This window comes from Lontra canadensis, unplaced genomic scaffold (genome assembly GCF_010015895.1).
Source record: "Lontra canadensis isolate GAN:19392208 unplaced genomic scaffold, GSC_riverotter_1.0 scaffold88, whole genome shotgun sequence".
NCBI lineage: Eukaryota > Metazoa > Chordata > Mammalia > Carnivora > Mustelidae > Lontra > Lontra canadensis.
In genome coordinates this window covers 5,744,479-5,763,072 of record NW_022631082.1, presented here as the reverse complement: position 1 = coordinate 5,763,072, position 18,594 = coordinate 5,744,479, and the positions used below count along the sequence as shown (strand labels likewise).

Sequence of the window (18,594 nt, the reverse complement as noted above, 5' to 3'; positions counted from 1 at the left end):
AAGGGCTGGTTCTTTATAAACATTCTCCAAGTGCTCACGTGCAGCCACCCCAAGGCGGGAACCCTGTGCAGAGTTCCTGACTCTCAGGCTGTTACCTCCTCTCTCTGCTGTTGATATCCAGCTAAATCACTGTTGTCCGCATGTTTGGGTGTTTTTCCTTTGAATTTTTGCCTACTTGGTGTTGTCTGCACATCATTTTCTTTTGCGAGAAGGCATTAGGCCAGAAGTAGCCAACCCCCCCTTGCCTTGCTGGTGTCCCCTGTGCTGTTGACCCCCCCGAGGTGATGGTATCAGGAGGTGGGACCTTTGCGGGATGCTTCTGTCCCCAGCCTGGAGCCCTCATGAATGGGCTGAACATTCTTTTTTTTTTTTTTTAAAGATTTTATTTATTTGACAGAGAGATCACAAGCAGGCAGAGAGGCAGGCAGAGAGAGAGGAGGAAGCAGGCTCCCTGCTGAGCAGAGAGCCCGATGCGGGGCTCGATCCCAGGACTCCAAGATCATGACCTGAGCCGAAGGCAGGGGCTTAACTCACTGAGCCACCCAGGCGCCCCTGGGCTGAACATTCTTATAAGAGACCGCAGACAGCTCCGCAGACAGGGCCCAGCAAGAAGGCTACAGTTCAGTCAACCGAGCCAGCGCTCAGATCCCAGACCTCGGCTTCCAGAACCGTGAGAAACAAACGTCTGTTTGATCAACTACCCGGTCTGTGGTGTTTTGTCGGGACCACTGGACCGAGCAGAGACCGAACCCCAGCAGCACAGGACAGTCCACACTTGACCTATATCTGACTGATGGACATTTAATCATTTGCCTCGGACAGTCTGGGTGTCCCCCTGGGGTACACAGCTTCTCTGGGAGAGCTGCCCGTGCTCTTGTGGCAGCTGCAGTGAGGACGCCCAGGTCCCTGGAGCCACCCTCCCAACTCCGTGGTCAAGGACAGCTCGTGGTTGTGTCTCCGTGGTGGCCGCTATTGTCACACTAGCCTTGGCCAGTCTGATGACGGTGACATGGCATTTCTGTTGGGATCCCCTTCTTGCTGATCTTTGTCTGTTAAATAAATAAATAAAATCTATAAATTAAAAAATAAATAAAAATAAATAAATAAAATCTTAAAAAAGAAGTGACAAAATCTTTTTTTTTTAAAGATTTTATTTATATATTTGACAGAGAGAGCTCACAAGTAGACAGAGAGGCAGGCAGAGAGAGAGGGGAGAAGCAGGCTCCCCGCTGAGCAGAGAGCCCGATGCGGGGCTCGATCCCAGGACCCTGGGATCATGACCTGAGCCGAAAGCAGAGGCTTTAACCCACTGAGCCACCCAGGCACCCCAGAAGTGACAAAATCTTAACTGTTGAGTTGGGCGATGAATATGTGTGGAAGTTCAAACATACTTCTGTGTTTGGAATCTTTCAGGCAAAAGAGTTTTACGGCTTTATTAGCTGTTCCCAAACCTTAATGTCCTTTTGGTGCTGCCTCTCCTCTCAGTTGTCTCCCAAACAGGTACCTCTCACGTGACCAAACGTGGAAGGAGGGTGACTGGCCGAGAGAGTGTTTCAGAAGTCAGGTGCTTGTTCGTGCCCTCCCACCTGCCGGCCCTGAGCATCACTCTAAGACCCCGCTGGGGGGGCCCCGTCTGGCCGATCACACTCAGGTGATTGCAGCTGTGCTTGCTGCCAGGGCCTGCACTGAAGTGGGGAGGCCCCTGGAGCACAGGATTTAAGGAGGCACCTCCCTCTGTGGGGCAGACCCCACGCTTGCTGAACCTGGACACAGAGTTCCTCCTTAAAGCCTAGGCCAAGCATAGGCACCTCGATTGCCGCTTGCCATACCAGGTCCTATGGCATTGGAGGCCTCAGTACGATTCCCAGAAAACTAGGGAACTGGACAGGCTCCCAAGGCAATCCAGGGGGCCCTGCCCATCCCTTACCCTCTGTGAAGTCTCAGGGGAGAGGACCAGGCCTCCTGCTAACAAGGTAGGTGCAGGTGCCAGGGATGGATGTGGTCCCTCCCGGCAGCCCCGACTTTGGCCACGATCTACCCACCATCTCTAAAGAGCAGTGTGTGCTCTAAAGAAGGGATGTGCTGACCGAACTGCCTCGCCCACTGCTTCTCAGAACAAAAGCAAGCGGTGGCCAGCCATTCCCACCGGGGTACGGCCGGGGAGCCCGCCTCGGAGCCATATCTCTGGTGCCCTCTGCTGGTCGCTCTGATTACAACGGCCTCCTCCGAGGTCAGCTGGGAAAGCTGGAATAATTAAAACTCATTAAGAGTAAATTTTAAGAAAAAGGGAGAGCTGGAAAATGTTCATATTGTATTCAAGTGTCTTTGGGCTGAGAGACAAGTTCCAGGCACTGTCGGTCCTCCGTTTACTGAGCATTCCGCATGGACGGCCCCGGACCAGCTCTATCCCTGCGGGCTGGGCTCCGGGCAAGGCTGGGGAGCTGCGGCCCCTGGGCTAACTCGGAAGGCTGGGGCATGGCTTCAGAGCCAGGCTCTTACCCGTGCGACACGCCATGGAATGCACGTGCATGCTCGGTACCAAGTGCTTCCTCGTGGTTTTTGATTCCTCTAACAACCCTGGGGAGAATCATTCCCATTTATAGATAAGGAACTCGAGGTCTGAAGTCACTCCACCTGTCCTTGGTTGGTCACAAGTGTGAAAGGCAAGATGCAAACACTACTTTTTCTTTAAGATTTTATTTATTTATTTGAGACAGAGCAAGAGTGATCACAGAGGGAGAAGGGGAAGCAGAAGCAGCCTCCCCACATGTCAGGGAGCCCAATACGGAGCTCATCCCAGGACCCCGAGATCATAACCTGAACCAAAGGCAGACGCTCAACCAACTGAGCCATGCCGGTGCCCCCAAGCCCTACTTTTTAAAAAAATACACAATATTATTAACTGTGGTCACCTGCTAATTATGACATCCCTGTGACGTACTCATTTTATGACTCCATGTTGGTACCTTTGACTCTTCACCCGTTTTGCCTGCCCCGCCCCCATCCTCTGGCAATCACCAATCTCTTCTCTGTATTCGTGAGCTCCTGTTTTGTTCTTTTCTTTGTTGTTCTGGCTTTTTTTAGATTCCACATATAAATGAGATCATTTAGCATTTGTCTTTGTTTCACTTACTTCACCGAGCATAATGCCCTCAAGGACCATCCACGTTGTCACAAATGGCAAGATTTCCTTCTTTTTTACGGCTCAGTAATAAAATTTATCGTGTATATATATACTACATTTTCTTGATCCATTCATCCACTGATGTTTCCGCATCTTGGCCCTCGTAACTAATGCTGCAGTGAACATGGGGGTGCACATATCTTTTTGAGTTGGTGTTTTTGTTCAGATAAATATCCAGGAGCAGAATTGCTAGATCATACAGTTCTTTTTTTTTTTTTTTTTTTTTAAGATTTTATGTATTTATTTGAGACAGAGTGAGAGAGAGCATGAGAGGGGAGAAGGTTAGAGGGAGAAGCAGGCTCCCTGTGGAGCTGGGAGCCCGATGCAGGACTTGATCCCTTGACTCCGGGACCATGACCTGAGCCAAAGGCAGTTGCCCAACCAACTGAGACACCCAGGTGCCTTTTTTTTTTTTTTTTTTTTTTTAAGATTTATTTATTTCCGAGAGAGAGAAAGAGAGCTTGAGCAGGGGGCCACAGAGGGAGCAGGAGACAAGAAGACTCGCTGCTGAGCGGGGCCCCAGGATCACAGGGCTCCCATCCCAGGACCCTGAGATCATGATTTGAGCCAAAATCAAGAGTCAGAGGCTTAACTGACTAGGCCACCCAGGCGTTCCTGGATCATATATTAGTTCTATTTTTAATTTTTTGAGGACCCTCCATACTTTTTTCCACAGAGGCTGCACTAATTTTCAATCCCAACAGTGCATGAGAGTTCCCTGTTCTCCATGTCTTGGCCAACACTTGTTGTTTCTGGTCTTTTTGATACTAGCCATTCTCATGGCATGACGTGATACCTCATTGTGGTTTTATTTGCATTTCCCTAATGGTTAGTGATTTGAGTATCTTTTCATGTACCTGTTGGCCATCTGTATGTCTTATTTGGAAAAATGCATATTCAGGTCCTCCCCCCACCTTTGTTAAATCAGCTTGAGTTTTGCTATTGAATTATATGAGTTCTTCATATATTTTGGATATTACCTGCTTATCAGATTTTTGATTTAGAAGTATTTTCTCCCATTTGGCAGGTTGCCTTTTCATTTTGTTGATGGTTTCCTTTGCTGTGAAGAAGCTATTTAGTTTGCTGTCGTTCTACTTATTTGTTTTTGCTTTTGTTGCCTGTGGTCCTTGGTGCCAAATCTAAAAAGTCATTACCAAGACCGATGTGAAGGAGCTTACTGCTTGTTTTCCTCTAGGAGTTTTATGGTTTCAGGTCTTACCTTCTTTAACCCATTTTGAGCTATTTCTTGTGTATGGTGTAGGATAGTTGCCCAGTTGCATCTTTTTCCCAGTTGCATTCTTTTGAATGTGGCTGTCCAGTTTTCCCAACACTTTATTTATTTATGTTTATTATTTAAAGTGATTATTTATTTGAGAGAGAGACAGTGGGAGAGAGCATGAGAGCGGAGAAGGTCAGAGGGAGAAGCAGGCTCCCCATGGAGCTGGGAGCCCAACGCAGGATTCGATCCTGGGACTCCGGGATCATGACCTGAGCCCATAGCAGTTGCTTAACCAATTGAGCCGCCAGGCGCCCCCAACACCATTTATTGAAGAGACTGTCCTCTACCCATTGTATGTTCTTGGCTCCTTTGTTGTAAATTAATTGACCATTTGTGCATGGGTTTATTTCTGGGCTCTCTATTCTGTTTCATTGATCTGTGTGTCTGTTAGGTGCTGATACCATACTGTTTTGAATACTGCACCTTGTAATATACTTTCTCAGGAAGCATGACGCCTCAGCTTTGTTCTTTCTTGAGACTGCCTTGACTATATAAGGGCTTCTGTGGTTTCCTACAAATTTTAAGACTTGGGGCGCCTGGGTGGCTCAGTGGGTTAAATCCTCTGCCTTCAGCTCAGGTCATGATCCCAGGGTCCTGGGATCAAGCCCCGCCTGCTTCCTCCTCTCTCTCTGCCTGCTTCTCTGCCTGCTTGTGATTTCCGTCTGTCAAATAAATTTAAAAAATCTTAAAAAAAAATTTTTTTAAGACTTTTTTTTTTCGATTTCTGTGAAGTGCCATTGGAATTTTGGTAAAGTTGTAGATTGTTTGGGGGTAGTATGGACATTTTAACAATATTCTTCCATCCATGAGCACTAAATATCTGCATTTATGGGTCTTCAATTTTTTTTTTCATCCATGTCTTAAAGTTTTTAGCATACAGGTCTTTCAGCTCCTTGGTTAAAATTATTCCTAAGTGGTGTTGTTTTTTTTTTTTAAGATTTTATTTATTTGACAGACAGAGATCACAAGTAGGCAGAGAAGCAGGCAGAGAGAGATAGGAGGAAACAGACTCTCTGCTGAGCAGAGAGCCTGATGCGGGGCTCGATTCCAGGACCTGGGATCATGACCCGAGCTGAAGGCAGAGGCTCCAACCCACTGAGCCACCCAGGTGCCCCCTAAGTGGTGTTTTTGATGCAATTGTAAATGAGATTGCCTTCTCAATGTATTAGTTTGCATAATGCAACATTTTTGTGTACTTTGTATCCTTCAACTTTACTAATCCTCCTTTCCAATTTGACTTTCTTTTTTCTTATCTAATTGTTCTGGCCCTGGTCAGTCACAACGCTCATGGGAAAGGGATTCAAACCGTACTTTTAAGTCCCACTTCTTCCCCAGACCCTACACTCCTTATGGAAAGAGATAGTTCGTCTGCTTTGCTGTTTCTGATACTGGTAGATTTGGGGCGGGGTGGGATCTCTTCTGGGCTGGGAGCCAGTTCTGCAATGCTTCCCTCTCCCCAGCAGGATCACAGGAGCTCCTACCCACAGTGGGCACATGCATCATCTCCTTTAACTCTTTCAGCATGTGCTGGGGCCCACACTGGACTAAGCGCTATAGGGTGTTGGGAGCTCACCAATGAACAGACACCCGGACCCACCCTTTGGGAGCCTGTGTATACCCCAACACCCAGTCACCTTGTCTGATCTAACAGTTCCAGTCCACGGGCTTTACAACTCAGGAGGCAAAAGGTACTGGAGAGAGGGGGCAAAAATATGGAGGACTCCTCTGGGAAAGGCTGACCTTCCAACCAAAGACAAAGACACACAGACTTTAGGCCTACACTAAGCCCCTAAATTCCTGGGAACACTGAGTTGTCTACTTGGTTGCCAACTGCTCCTTTCAGCTTCACACCTACAGGGGGTCTGCATGGGACCCACCCTAACTGAATGTCACGAATGGCATTTGATAACCAGCTCAAGGGGTGAGGCCGCGCGGCTTTCAGTACTTCTGATCACAGTGAGGAACAGGACTCCCTGGACGTGTGTGTCTTAAACCTTTCCTTGATGTTGGTCAGTATCTCCATTGAACAGAGACATCAGGATTTTGGCCTTTGGTAGGTAACACTGTAAGATTATAATTTAGTATCTGCCACATTTGTTTTCGTTAATTTCTTTTTCGTATTCACTAACTCACTGTATTCAAGTTTTATTTATGGCTAATGATAGCAGCATTTAGTAATGTCTGGCAGGAGGCTGTTAGGATCAAATACAGGAACCTGAGTTTGAGCAGTAAGGCCGCAGGGTTGGGAGTTAAGAGCTTGAATCATGGTTTTGCCACAGCTTTGGAAAAATCAACTTTTTGAACATCACTTTTCCCACTATACAACATAGAGTTTGACTTGCAAGATGCTCCTGTCCCAAAAATAAGGGTATAAAATCCACTGGGGGCGCCTGGGTGGCTCAGTGGGTTAAAGCCTCTGCCTTCGGCTTGGGTCATGATCCCAGGGTCCTGGGATCGAGCCCCGAGTCAGGCTCTCTGCTCGGCAGGGACCCTGCATCCCTCCCCACAACCCCGCCTGCCTCTCTGCCTACTAGTGATCTCTGTCGAATAAATAAAAATCTAAGAATAAATTAAAAAAAAAAAAAGAAAAAACAGTGTCCAGCATACCCATAATATGAACGGAAGGTCTAAATACCAAAACTGAATAGCAAAACACACAAACTCAAACACCACAACAAAGATGATTGTTTCATGGGGTTGCTTTGATTTTTTGGTGTTTGGGGGTTTGTTTTGTTTTTTGTAAGATCTATGCCCAACATGGGGCTTGAACTCATGACCCCAAGATCAAGAGTCACATGCTCTTCCAACTGAGCCAGCCAGGCAACCTTTCATGTCCCGGTTTTATTAACTAGCCACAGGCCACCTAGGAAACAGAGGTACCCTCATTCCTCTATCTGTTTTTAAAGTAGAGTTATCACAACGTAAGTACCAGCTTTGTACACTAGCCTATTCCATCCCACCAGGATCCTGGGTTTCCAGGGTTATTGAAATATAAAGAGAATCTGTGATTCTATAGCTAATTCCAGATCAGAAAATGTTTTTCCCTCCCAAATCACTTCAACATCACTGTTGTATGTGAGGGAAAGGTTGTTTTTACAAAAAGATTCCCTGTAAAATCTGTACCACTGACAGTCCCCTGGTTTGCTACGGTTTATTGTAAAACATTACCATTTGGGGTAAGCTGGGTGAAGGGTACAAAGAATGTCTTTGTGCTATTTTTCCTCTTTCCTCTGAAACTCTGTTTTTTTGGTTTTTTTTTTTTGACAGAAATCGCAAGCAGGCAGAGAGGCAGGCAGAGAAAGAGGAGGAAGCAGGCTCCCCGCTGAGCAGAGAGCCCGACACAGGGCTCGATCCCAGAACCCTGGGATCGTGACCAGAGCTGAAGGCAGAGGCCTTTAACCCACTGAGCCACCCAGGCACCCCTGAAACTGTTTTTTTTAGAGAGAGAAAGGGAAAGCAGAGAGAGACAGAGCGCAGAGAGGGAGTGAGAGAGAGAAGCAGACTCCCTGCTGAGCAGAGTTCCACTCAGGGCTTGATCCCCAGACCAGAGCGGAAGGCAGACGCTGGACTGGCCACCCAGGTGCCCCCCAGAAACTGTTTCTTAGCTTTATTTCAGAATGATTAAAACTACTACTCATGAAAATGAGGATAAGCTTTTCAACTCCAAATTTAAAATGAAAATCAGAATGGTCTTAGGACGCCTTGGGAGTCACCTGACAAATGTGATTAGCCTTGGTCGAGAAACTGAGGCTCAGTGAGGAAGGCTCATGTAGACTCACAGATAACTCGACAATGATAAGCTTCACATGGTCTTGTCGCTTTGCTCTCCCCCAACTCCTAAACCAGCCCAGACGGAGACCTAAACTAAGCTAACTCTGAATTAGCTTCCGCTAACAGGAACGAGAGGAGAGTGGCCAAAAAGGCTGTGAAAACCCAAGGAAAAAATACTCTGCACATAATTTATTTAAGTCCCTCTGCATCTGATGCTCGCTCGCACCCACTGCACCATCCGCGGCGGGCGGTCCGCCACGGCTTGGGCCCGGTCTGCACCCAGGCCTGGGTCTCATCTGGGGATCTGCGACCGCACCAGGGAGTCGGCCTGACTCAGGGCGAGTTTGTCTTTCTTCTCCTTCTGCAAGACCTGCTCCTCCCACAGCGCCTGGTCCACCTGATCGTCGGTGAGCACGACAGGCTTGTACTTTTCGTCAAAGAGCCGCTCGTTGGTCTCGGAATGCAGCTGATGCGGCCCGACGACGCGCAGATGAGCCGGCAGGTGCTGGAACTCCTCGTCGTTGATGTCGCAGTCGCGCATCCGGGCGGCCAGCACCCACCAGCGGCCCACGAAGCCCAAGTCCAGGATTCGGTCCGGGAAGTCGGTCCAGCGGGGCTGCAGGTAGCGGCAGCGGGCCTGGTAGAGGCTGGCCTCGGCGTCCACGGGCGCCTCGTACACCAGCGCGCAGAGGCCCAGGTTCACGTGGCGGAGGCGGCCGCGACCCCGCAGCCACAGCAGTCGCTGCACGTAGTCCTCGGAGGCGCGGTTGCGCGTGGCCGGGGCCAGCAGCAGAAGGGTCCCCGACGCATCCAGCAGCGCCTCCTCGAAGGCCGCCTCGCTCGGCGCCAGCGCACAGCAGGCCGCCGCGCCGCCCAGCAGCCCCGTATACACGGCCGCCCGCCAGGGCCGAGCCCGCGCCGCCGCCGCCGCGTCCCGGCAGGCGTCGGCGTAGTCCCGGAGCAGCACGCGGGCCCAGGAGCCTGAGGAGAGAGAAGCAGAACAAACAGGTGAGAGCAGGCCGCTGTGGCCACCCCCCCGCCGCCTCCCGCCGCTACTCACCCAACCGTGTCCACACTCCTGGCTTCGCGGCCGCTGGGCCACCAGACTCTTCTCGGTTTCGGGACCAAAACCTCTTCAGAGCGGCCGTCGCCATTCTCTTCCGGCTTGGCGTCCCTTTTCCGAGGAGAAACACCGTGAATGCGAAGAAAAAGGCCCGGGGGCCTCCCGCGCAATCCTGAGCAATGCCGGAAGTGGTTTCCCATCGGAAGAGGATAGAAAAGGGACCGGTGCCGGATGTTGCTGTCCTGGCTGAGCGGGGTCGGCTGTGGCGTGGAGGCGGGCCGCGCAGGCGCAGAAAGCATGGGCCACGCCGACTGAGGCAGCGTCAGGTGAGGAGGGCGGGGTGCACCTGTGGGGCGGGGACGGCGAGTTTCACACCCCCCACCCCCGGCTCCGTTCCTTAGTGGCCAGGCTGGGCTCGGGGCTGAGAGAGAGGCCCCGGGGGGCACCGGAAAGGGTTGGGGGCGGGTGTCATTGGCCTCTGTCCTCAGAGCGGGATGCGGTGACGCCCCTGAGCGACCATGGCAGCGGCCGACGAGCTGGCCTTCCACGGTGAGTGCGGCGGCGACCCGGCCGGAACCTCCCACCCAGGTTCCAGCTGACCGCCAGCATGAATCCCCGTCAGCTGTGAGCCCTAACCCCGACCCAGGCAAGATGCCCATCCCGGACTCGAACCCCACTCCCGGCAGAGCCTCTGTCCCAAAGCTGACCCCATCCCAGAGCCAGCCTTAATCGCAGGCCCTGGCTAGGAGTGGGGGAACACGCCTTCCAGATGCTCATAATTTAGGAATCTGGGCCCTTCGGTGGCCCCAGTTGGAGTCTTGGCTCCCAGATGAGCCATGGACCAAACCAAATTGTCTTGACTCCCAAAACACGCCTGTGTCCCATATTCCTTCTCGGTAGAGTTCGAGGAAGCTTCTGATCTGCTGGCCGAGACCCCAGATGCGGCCACCACCAGTGGAAGCAATCAGCTGACCCCACAGGGGCATGTGGCCGTGGCGGTGGACTCGGGTGGCAGTTATGGAGCTGAGGAGGAAGTGGAGGAGAGTGATAGGACTGCGGTGAGTCCCGGCGGGGCCCTGCCTGCCTCCCGCCTTGCCCCCCAGCCTCTGCCCAGGCTGTACGGGCGGCTACTGAAAGCCCATGCTGTTCAGCTCCTGCAGGAGGAGAAGCAGCAGCCCGGATTTTGGACGTTTGGCTACTATCAGAGTTTCTTTGACGTGGACACATCCCAGGTCAGGCCCGGGAAGCTGGTGGGATGGGGCTTGCAGTCACATGGGGCTCGAGCCACCATCACTGAGCCCTTCCTGGACACCGGAGTGCTGGGGATGCCCAGGTGGGAGAACAATGAGTTCCCACCCAGGCTGGCTGGATTAACTGATTATGGTGTGACCGGGGCTTGTGGGAACACAGATGCATGTGCTCAGGCAGGTTAGAGAAGGGCCTCCTGGAGGAGGTGAGCAGTGTGCTGAGAGGGAAAGAAGGAAGCCTCAGCTGGGCAGACTGAAGGAAAGCACGTGTTACAGGCACAGGGAACAGCAGATACAGGGGACCGGAGGTGAGAGAAGGCATGAAGTGTCACAGGAGCCCGCTGTCACTTGGTCTGGTTGGAGAGTGTGAAGTGGGGGACAGGTAGGCGGAAGCCAGAGCACAGAGGCCTCGTATGCTGTGTCAAGGAGTTTGGATTTTATCCTGAGGGTGCTGGGAAGCCATCAACGGGCTTAGAGCAGGAGAGGAATGAGTGGAAGTAGCAGACATGGTGCAAGGACGGTGGGTCCTTGCCAGGAGCCAGGCCAGGAAGGGAGGTAATAAACTTGGGGTGTGGAACAGGGGACATAGTGGAGAGAGATGTAGGCAGGAGGAGACCAAGGACTTGACTGTCCCCTACCTCACAGTCCAGACACGTCACAGCATGACAGGCTGTTCAGGGCAGCCAAGCCAAGGGAAGGGGAAGCAAAGGGAAAGATGACTGGCCCAGAAGATTCCTTCAGTTGGCAGCACACTGGGATGTTGAGACCGGCAGGGGGAACGGCTCCAGCCCGTCGAGAATCCAGCGGGAACATCTGAGTCCTTGCAGGCAGGGGAGATGGGAGGTCAGCAAGGAGGGAGCCTCTGAGGGCAGGGCAGGAGCTTGGCCCTCTCCTCTGTGGGGGCTAAAGGGCCCCGTGCAAGGCTTCCACTCTGAGCCCCACCTTGTCTCCAGGTCCTGGACCGAATCCGAGGCTCGCTGCTGCCCCGGCCTGGCCACAACTTTGTGCGGCACCATCTGCGGAATCGGCCGGACCTGTATGGTGAGTGGTGGTGTGTGTTCAGCTCGAGAACTCAGCACACGTGGACCGGGTGCTGGCCCCTGGATTCCAGCTGAGAAGAAAGCAGGGGGCACTCCCAGAGAGCAAGGGGCACCCGATCTGTGTGGGGAGATGGTTATGTACAAGGCTTCCAAGGGCAGCAGGGCTCAGAAGAAGAGCAGTTTAGAGCGTGTGAGTTGCCGTTTCGCATGGGTTGGACAGGGGAGACCCCTGTGAGAAAGATGAGAGAAGGATGAGGCCTTGTTGGTGTTAAGGGATGGTGCTGAGGAGATTTAGGGGAAGAACATTCCAGAAGGGGACACGGGTCCAGTGGTGGGGCAGTATTGTCCTTGGTGTAGTGAGCTGCATGAGGTCACAGAGGTGACAGGAGGAGACTGCACTTGCTGTACAGGTCTCCTTGAGAAGGAATCTCAGTTAAGGGCTCTGAGGCTTTCTCTGGCTATGGGGGCGGGGGGCGCGGGGTGGGAGCAGTGACTGCCATTTTCCTCGTGTGGGATGGTGGGACCCAGCCCAGGTGGAGAACAGTGGTTAGACTGTGGACTAGATCTCAAAGTTGGAGCCGACAGGATGTCCTGACATGCCAGAGGTGGGATGGGAGGAGAGAGAGGCGAGGATGGCTCTGGGGTTTTCATAGGGACTACCCGAAGGATGGACCTGTCATTTACTGACTGGAAAGGCTGGGCAGGTTGGAGGGGAGAGCACAGGGGTGGGAGGCTGGAACTGGAGAGGCCAAGACGTGCCCATGGAAATGTTGACTATAAGCCTGTGGTTCAGGGCACAGACCGGACTTGAGATATTTGGGAGACATTAGGCTCGATGTGACATAAGGGCCGGAGGCTGGGCAGGATCGTGCAGGGGGTGAACACAGATGGAGAGGAGGAGTAAGGACTGTGTCCTGAAGGTCCCCATTATTAAAGGGGTCAGGGACTTACAGATGTTGAGGAATTGCCAGGGGAGTGATGTGGCAGAAGCCAGGAGCATGAAGTCCTAGAAAGCACCTGGGGAGTGTTTTCAGAAGAGGGAGATCAGCTACATACAGCAGAAGCTATCGAAAAGTCAGGAAAGCTGAGGGACTGAGAGCCAGCCCTGGCTTCAGCCACCCCAGGACGTCATCACTGGTGATGTCGGGGGGAGTCAAGTCAAGGTGGAGGTAGCTCGGACTTAGAAAGAGGCTTGGGTCCCGGCACAGTTGAGATGGGACAAGTCACCTGTCCTGGGAGTCCTGGGTTCCTCACCACACCCGACCCGCAGGCCCCTTCTGGATCTGTGCCACACTGGCTTTCGTCTTGGCCGTCACTGGCAACCTGACCCTGGTGCTGGCCCAGAGGAGAGACCCCTCTATCCATTACAGCCCCCAGTTCCACAAGGGTAAGTGAAGTGGGCGAGGCCCCGGCCCTTCCTGAGCTGGGAGTGCCGCGGAGCCCCAAGGGAGACGGCCTGCCTTATCCCCGCCCCCCAGTGACTGTGGCCGGCGTCACCATCTACTGCTACGTTTGGCTGGTGCCGCTGGCGCTGTGGGCCTTCCTGCAGTGGCGGAAGGGGGTCCGCGAGCGCATGGGGCCTTACACCTTCCTGGAAACCGTGTGCGTCTACGGCTACTCCCTCTTTGTCTTCATCCCCACCGTGGTAAGTGCGGCCCCAGGCTGCGGCGGGGGGTGGGGGGGCGGCGACAGGTGCTCGGTGGAAGGCCTGGCAACCGGCTGCCCATGTCACCCCCAGGTGCTGTGGCTCATCCCTGTCCCATGGCTGCAGTGGCTCTTCGGGGGGCTGGCCCTGGCCCTGTCAGCCGCTAGCCTGGTGTTCACCCTCTGGCCTGTCATCCGAGAGGACACCAGGTTGGTGGCTGCGGTGCTGCTCTCGACCGTCGTGCTCCTCCACGCCCTCCTGGCCGTGGGCTGTAAGGTACAGGCGATCAGGGCTGGGCCTCGGGCTGGGGGGGGTGTCACCGACTGTCCCCCAACACTGACCCCAAGGGCTTTGGCACAGTTTTACTTCTTCCAGCCGCTGCCTCTGGCGCACCCAGCCCCCCCAACGCAGGCTGCATCTCTGTCCCCAGACCTCCTGCCGCCACCCACTGCTAGAGCCCACACCACCTAGGGAATGCCCAGCCGGAAGGTGAGGCCGGTTTCCCGCGGCCCCTGGGGGCTTCTCCCGCCCTTCCTTCCCGAGGCCAGGAGTCACAGCTCCGCTCCCAGGCGTCTCTCTTTCAGGCCCAGCATGAGGGGACACCACTGCCCGCCCTGCCCCTCAGACGATGACCGAAGTCTCCCCTGACACCTTGAGATCACTCTGCTGCTTTCCAGACTTTTCTTACAAAGCAAACACTTTTATTTTCTATGCAAAGGTGATTCCGAGAATTTGTAGAAAGGTGGGAAAAGGGCAGCTAAGCAGAGAGCTTCCAGGGGGGCTGGTGCCCCCGGGCTCCCCGCCAAGTCTTCTGCTTTCCCTGATGGGACACATGGGAGAGCAGACAGGGCCACCCCGGCCTCGACTGTGCCTGCCCTTCCTGGGTGCCCAGGGAGCGGGTCCCAGGGCCGAGCCTGAGCTCCACCACGGCCATGTTCGGGGGGGTCAGCAACGGGGGAGCAGAAGTAGAAGAAAACTGCCTGTGCTGAAACATACTTTTCCTTGTTTATTTGTTTTGTTGGGGGGGGGGTGGGCAGAGGTCCCTGCAAGGCCCCTTCCCAGGCTGGGGAGGGACCAGAATGCCATCATAGTAATAGGGACTGGAGCGTCTACAAATATCGAGGGAAATAAACAGGCCTAATGTGAGCTACAAGGGAAAAGGACGCCTTCCACGATGGATTCTCGAGGTTTCCCATGTCGGCCCCAAGCGGCTGACAGTGACCCTTCCCTCCAGGCCCGCGGCCCATGGGGCCACCTGTTCTAACACTTGGCAGGGGTGGGGGAGGGGACCTGCAGGGGCTCAGGGACAGGACAGCAGCAAGAGGCAGGGGCCGAGGACGGAGGGCCTTCCCGACAGCCGGGGTGGGTTGTACATTCAAGTGTGAGGTGAACCCTTTGGTGGGAGGGGGGCCTCGGGTCTCCAGAGGCCTGGCCCCACCCCTGTCCTGAAGACTCGGCAGGGCTGCCCCTCACCACTGAGCCTCTGAGTGGGGGGAGAGGGGCTGCTGGCTCGGCCCGGCCGGCCTGGTTTCTCAGAGGGTCTGTGATTGACACTGGTTCTTCTCGTAAAAAAATAAAATTAAAAAAAGCAGCATGTCACGCCCATTGTGACCAAGGCCTGGTAGTTGAAGGGGAGGCCCCGCCCAGTCAGGACCGCCTTCCCACTGGACACAGGCAAGGGGGGGGGGGCAGGCGCCAAGGGACCGGGTGGGGTGGCAGCTGCTCCCCGCGCCCCCCCCCCCCCACTCCGGGCCTGCAGCTGTTAGCCCCGGACACGCCTGTTACAGAAGATGTCAAACCCAGGTCAGGGTGGAGGGCAGGAGGGGGAAACAGGGCTCCCACGACATGATCTTGTGTAAAATATGGCAGCGACACACGCTCAGGGCCAAGATGTGGGTGGGCGGTGGAGAGGGGACGGCGGCGGCGACGTGTAGAAAAGTGTCCGAGTTCCCAGAGCAGAGGGCTGGGGCCGGGTGCTGGGGCTTCCCCGGTGCGGGGGTGAGAGCCGCCCAGGCGGGGAGGGGGTGGGCGGGGTGTTCATTTGGTTTCCTGGTGCTGTCAGTCTGTTCCACGCCGGAGCGGCCTAGCTCCCGTAGTGCATGGTGTTGGTCGGGATGGACATGGGGGAGGCCATGGAGATGGCGGGGCCGCCCATGGTGAACTGGCTGTTGACCGCGTAGTGGGCGCTGGAGCCGCCGCCGCTGCTGCCCTGGGCGCCGGAGGACCCTGTGGGGCGGGGGTGGCACGGGCGCTGAGGGGCCGGCTCTGCCCCCTCGCCCGCCCAGACCCGCGGCAGAGTCAGACAGAGACAGAGAGCAGGCGAGAGGGCAGGCGGGCGGCCCGGGGTCCGCACACTCACACCCGCGGGGCCCCGCTCCCGCCGCCCGCCGTTACCTTGGACAATCCCCGTGCTCATTATGGAGCCCATCCGGGAGTGGGTGTGATTGACAATCCCCGTGTTGGCTGCGCAGCAAGAGGGAGGGAGGAAGGAAGGGAGACGGCGTCACCGCCCCCGGCCCGGCCCACGCGCTCGTCACTAGGGTGTGGGGAGGGTGGGCGCCGCGGCTGCAGAGCGAGGCGGAGAAGAGCGGAACGCGGGGCCTCTGCCGGGAGCCCCAGGAAGAGAAGGGAGTGACGGCGACCGTGGCGCAGAGAGCCCAGACCCCAGAGAACTGTGGCCGCCCACCCCGCCGCCCCTAGGCCCCAGGGGACACTCACCTAAAGGAATCAGGTTGTTGTGGCCCACGCTGGAGCCGCCGGCTATGACACTGCTCAGGTCGTAGGCGGTCGGCATCCCTGTGTGCAGAGCAGGCGAGGTCAGGGGTGGGGAGGCCGTGTCCCCCCCCCCCCCCCCGCAGGGAGCGCCCCGCCCCACCCCCACCGGCCACTCACCAGCCACGGCCATCCCGCTGCTGAGGTTGTAGGTACTGCCCGTGTTCCACATGTTCTCCGAGGGGGACGTGTAGTGGGAGCCGGGCGGGGGCGAGGGCGTCGTGCCTGTGTATCTGCAGCACAGACAGACCAGCGCGCAGGGCTGAGAGGCCGCAGGGCAGGACGGGCACCCCCTGTGTAGGCTACGGGCCCATCCTACCTGAAGAAGGGGTTTTTCAGATCCAGGAGGTTACTGGATTTGGAGCCCGTCTGGTCTACCTGGGCCACAATACTGATGTCATAGCTCTGTCTGCAGAGAGGACAGGGCAGGACCGCCATGAGCTGGCTGGGGAGACAGACCCCTGCCTCCCCCAGCCCCGGGTGGCAGCTCCCACCTTTTGTTGGCAATAAGCAGACATGTCCCTGAGAGCGTGTCCCCAGCCTTGGCGAACAGTGGTGACTGGAACAGGCAGCGGACCTGGTACCAGTGGGTCAGGGGCTCCGTCGGGGCCGTGGACAGCCATACTGTCATTCTGCCAAGCAAGGACAGGCGCACGCGGGACCAGGCTGCAGCCTCCGCCCTGTGCGCCTCGAGCTCTCCCCAGGCGTCTCTGATAGTCCCCTGGGGCCCCAGAGCTGAGACGCTGGCTGGCCCGGCATCCCAGGCACACGCCTATGCACACACGTCCATGTGCACGCACACACCACAGCTAGGACGGGCCCACTCACCCTGACCTCTGCCAAGAGACGGAGACCAGGCCCCATGAAGGACAGTTACTGAGAACAAGACAGACACCCCCCCACCAACAACAGTCTCTGGCTCAGAGGGGAGCTCTCATTGCTTTTGCAGGGACAGGGAGCCTAGAGCAGTCCTGTCCTGTCCTGTCCTAGCCCCGAGCCCACCCTGGGGATCACAACTGCAGGAAGTTGCTGGGACTGGGCCGGGGCGGCGCGCGTAGCACACCCTGCACTCTTTGCACTCACATGGAGCCGATGAAGGCGACATCAAACCAGAAAGCCAGGCCGTGAACTAGCCCGGAATGCAGCATGTGGAATTTGAATGGGATTTCTATCCTGGAAGGCAAAGTGCAGTGATTGCTGGGGAAGCCGAACAGGGACGGCCAGGAGAGAAGAGGGGTGGCTGGGTGCAGTGTCCCGGGTGCCCTGCCGGCCCGCCCTGGGGGAGAGAAGGCCTGAGGGAGTCTGTGCCGGTCCTGGACCCTAGCAGGAGCCAGGCTTAGCAGTGGGGCATGGGTGCCAGTACCTATGCAAATCTCCTTCTTTGGCTTCTAAGAAGTTCACTGTGTACTTGACAGACTTGGCCATCAGGATCCGGATGTCAAATGTGTCCTGGGAGAGACCACAGTGTGACTTGGCTTCAGGCACAGAGGCCAGCTGGGAAGGGGAGAGCTCTGCCCCTTCTCCCTGTCTGGCCACGGCTTTGAGGCCGTTCGGCTAAAACCATTCTCGGACATGCTGGGGGGGAGTGGGGGACGAAGTGGCTCGCCACCACAGAGGACAATGAGACGACAGCTCTCAAAATAACCATTCAGGTGCACTAGAGACTTGGCAGCTCCCCTTCTGGGAGTCTGACCTACACGTGTGTGTGGATGTGTCCAAGCTCGCACACACACAACTAGACGCGCTCTGGAAACTGCCTAATGAAGCCACCAACGTCCCGTCCGTCAAGAGACTGAGCAAGGACGGGGAGGCTGTTCGTGAACAGGTGGGGAGGGTCTCGAGACGGACTAAGTTAATAAGCAAACGGGGGAACTGTGCTGCCGTCCACACCCGCCAAGCTGGAGGCTTTAGAGCAAACGGACGCTCCTGTGAGCAACTACAGCAGCTGAATAAAATACCGTGGGGGGAGCCTAGTTTGCGAGTCAGGAAGAGCAACAGTGGCGGCCGCCGCTCTGGGAGCCAAGATCCTGGAGACACGCTTTTCCGCCTGTGCCTTTCCCCTTGGGGCAGGACCTTCTGGCAGCCTCCCGGGATGGGGACAGCAAAACGGGGGCTCAGGGTCACCAAGGCAGCTAGGATTCCAGGGCTCAAGAAACGAACAAAAGGGAAATGCAGAAACAGGAGGTGGGCGTTCTGCACGGGATCCCACTCCGCGGTGTGGGCCAATTCCCGAGCCGCACGGGCCGGGGCCTGAGGCGGAGAACTCACGCGGGAGCCACTTGGAAGACGCTGATAGACCAAGGGGAGGTTCAGCCGCACACGAGTGAGTGCTGGACGAGGAGCCTCGTGAAGCAGCCACCAGGCTTGCACCGAGACCACTGACCGCCGGGCCCTAAAGCAGCAGTTCCCCAAATGTGGTCCCTTCCAGAGCACTCGCAAGGTCAAAACTATTTTCGTGATAATACTAAGATGTTTTCTGCCTTTTTCTTTGGTTCATTCACCAACTGAACACAGAAGTAGACTCCCAACTGTCTTCTATTAAGCCAGACATTAAAGAGATTTGCAAATTAAAAATGCCAACTGTGGGGCACCT

The 18,594-nt window shown here is 55.5% G+C and overlaps 3 protein-coding genes across 11 annotated transcripts in view; 1 reads left to right on the top strand and 2 right to left on the bottom strand.

Moving 5' to 3' along the window:
- Positions 1-8,055: 8,055 nt before the first annotated feature.
- On the bottom strand, positions 8,056-9,423 carry TIMM29 (translocase of inner mitochondrial membrane 29). Its single transcript, XM_032884035.1, has 2 exons — positions 9,295-9,423; positions 8,056-9,215 (listed from the first exon to the last, which is right to left on the bottom strand). The coding sequence occupies exons 1-2, from the start codon at positions 9,386-9,388 to the stop codon at positions 8,527-8,529; spliced, it is 783 nt and encodes a 260-aa protein (XP_032739926.1). The 5' UTR covers positions 9,389-9,423; the 3' UTR covers positions 8,056-8,526.
- Positions 9,424-9,502: 79 nt separating this feature from the next.
- YIPF2 (Yip1 domain family member 2) lies at positions 9,503-17,577 on the top strand. 7 transcript variants are annotated; one of them, XM_032884028.1, is made up of 9 exons: positions 9,503-9,623; positions 9,786-9,846; positions 10,198-10,355; positions 10,449-10,529; positions 11,498-11,585; positions 12,855-12,971; positions 13,063-13,229; positions 13,323-13,505; positions 17,417-17,577. In XM_032884028.1, the coding sequence occupies exons 2-9, from the start codon at positions 9,816-9,818 to the stop codon at positions 17,543-17,545; spliced, it is 954 nt and encodes a 317-aa protein (XP_032739919.1). In that variant the 5' UTR covers positions 9,503-9,623; positions 9,786-9,815; the 3' UTR covers positions 17,546-17,577. The 7 variants fall into 7 exon arrangements, with proteins under 7 accessions (XP_032739919.1, XP_032739922.1, XP_032739921.1 ...); XM_032884031.1 differs by lacking the exons at positions 9,503-9,623; positions 17,417-17,577 and adding exons at positions 13,605-13,718; positions 13,799-13,946 and having other exon boundaries at positions 9,700-9,846; XM_032884030.1 differs by lacking the exons at positions 9,503-9,623; positions 17,417-17,577 and adding exons at positions 13,590-13,718; positions 13,814-13,946 and having other exon boundaries at positions 9,700-9,846.
- The window catches only part of CARM1 (coactivator associated arginine methyltransferase 1), a 40,779-nt gene continuing 36,093 nt past the window's right edge, over positions 13,909-18,594 (bottom strand). Inside the window, exons 9-16 of one of the 3 annotated variants that reach the window (XM_032884024.1) lie at positions 17,365-17,450; positions 17,085-17,174; positions 16,496-16,633; positions 16,321-16,410; positions 16,122-16,234; positions 15,948-16,025; positions 15,624-15,692; positions 13,909-15,455 (exon numbers count right to left, since the gene is read on the bottom strand). In XM_032884024.1, coding sequence (XP_032739915.1) covers positions 15,313-15,455; positions 15,624-15,692; positions 15,948-16,025; positions 16,122-16,234; positions 16,321-16,410; positions 16,496-16,633; positions 17,085-17,174; positions 17,365-17,450 — 807 coding nt within the window. In that variant the 3' untranslated portion in view covers positions 13,909-15,312. Of the gene's footprint in view, positions 15,693-15,947; positions 16,026-16,121; positions 16,235-16,320; positions 16,411-16,495; positions 16,634-17,084; positions 17,175-17,364; positions 17,451-18,594 lie in introns of all 3 variants that reach the window. The other 2 variants (XM_032884023.1, XM_032884025.1) reach the window with 2 other exon arrangements.

Bases quoted from the DNA above. Each gene is read 5' to 3' on its own strand.
- YIPF2 (XM_032884028.1), top strand. From the start codon at position 9,816: ATGGCAGCGGCCGACGAGCTGGCCTTCCACG. The intron at 12,972-13,062 runs GTAAGTGAAGTG...CCCGCCCCCCAG, and splicing joins CAGCCCCCAGTTCCACAAGG to TGACTGTGGCCGGCGTCACC. The intron at 13,506-17,416 runs GTACAGGCGATC...TGTACTTGACAG, and splicing joins TCCTGGCCGTGGGCTGTAAG to ACTTGGCCATCAGGATCCGG.
- TIMM29 (XM_032884035.1), bottom strand. From the start codon at position 9,388: ATGGCGACGGCCGCTCTGAAGAGGTTTTGGTCCCGAAACCGAGAAGAG. The intron at 9,216-9,294 runs GTGAGTAGCGGC...CTCTCTCCTCAG, and splicing joins AGGAGTGTGGACACGGTTGG to GCTCCTGGGCCCGCGTGCTG.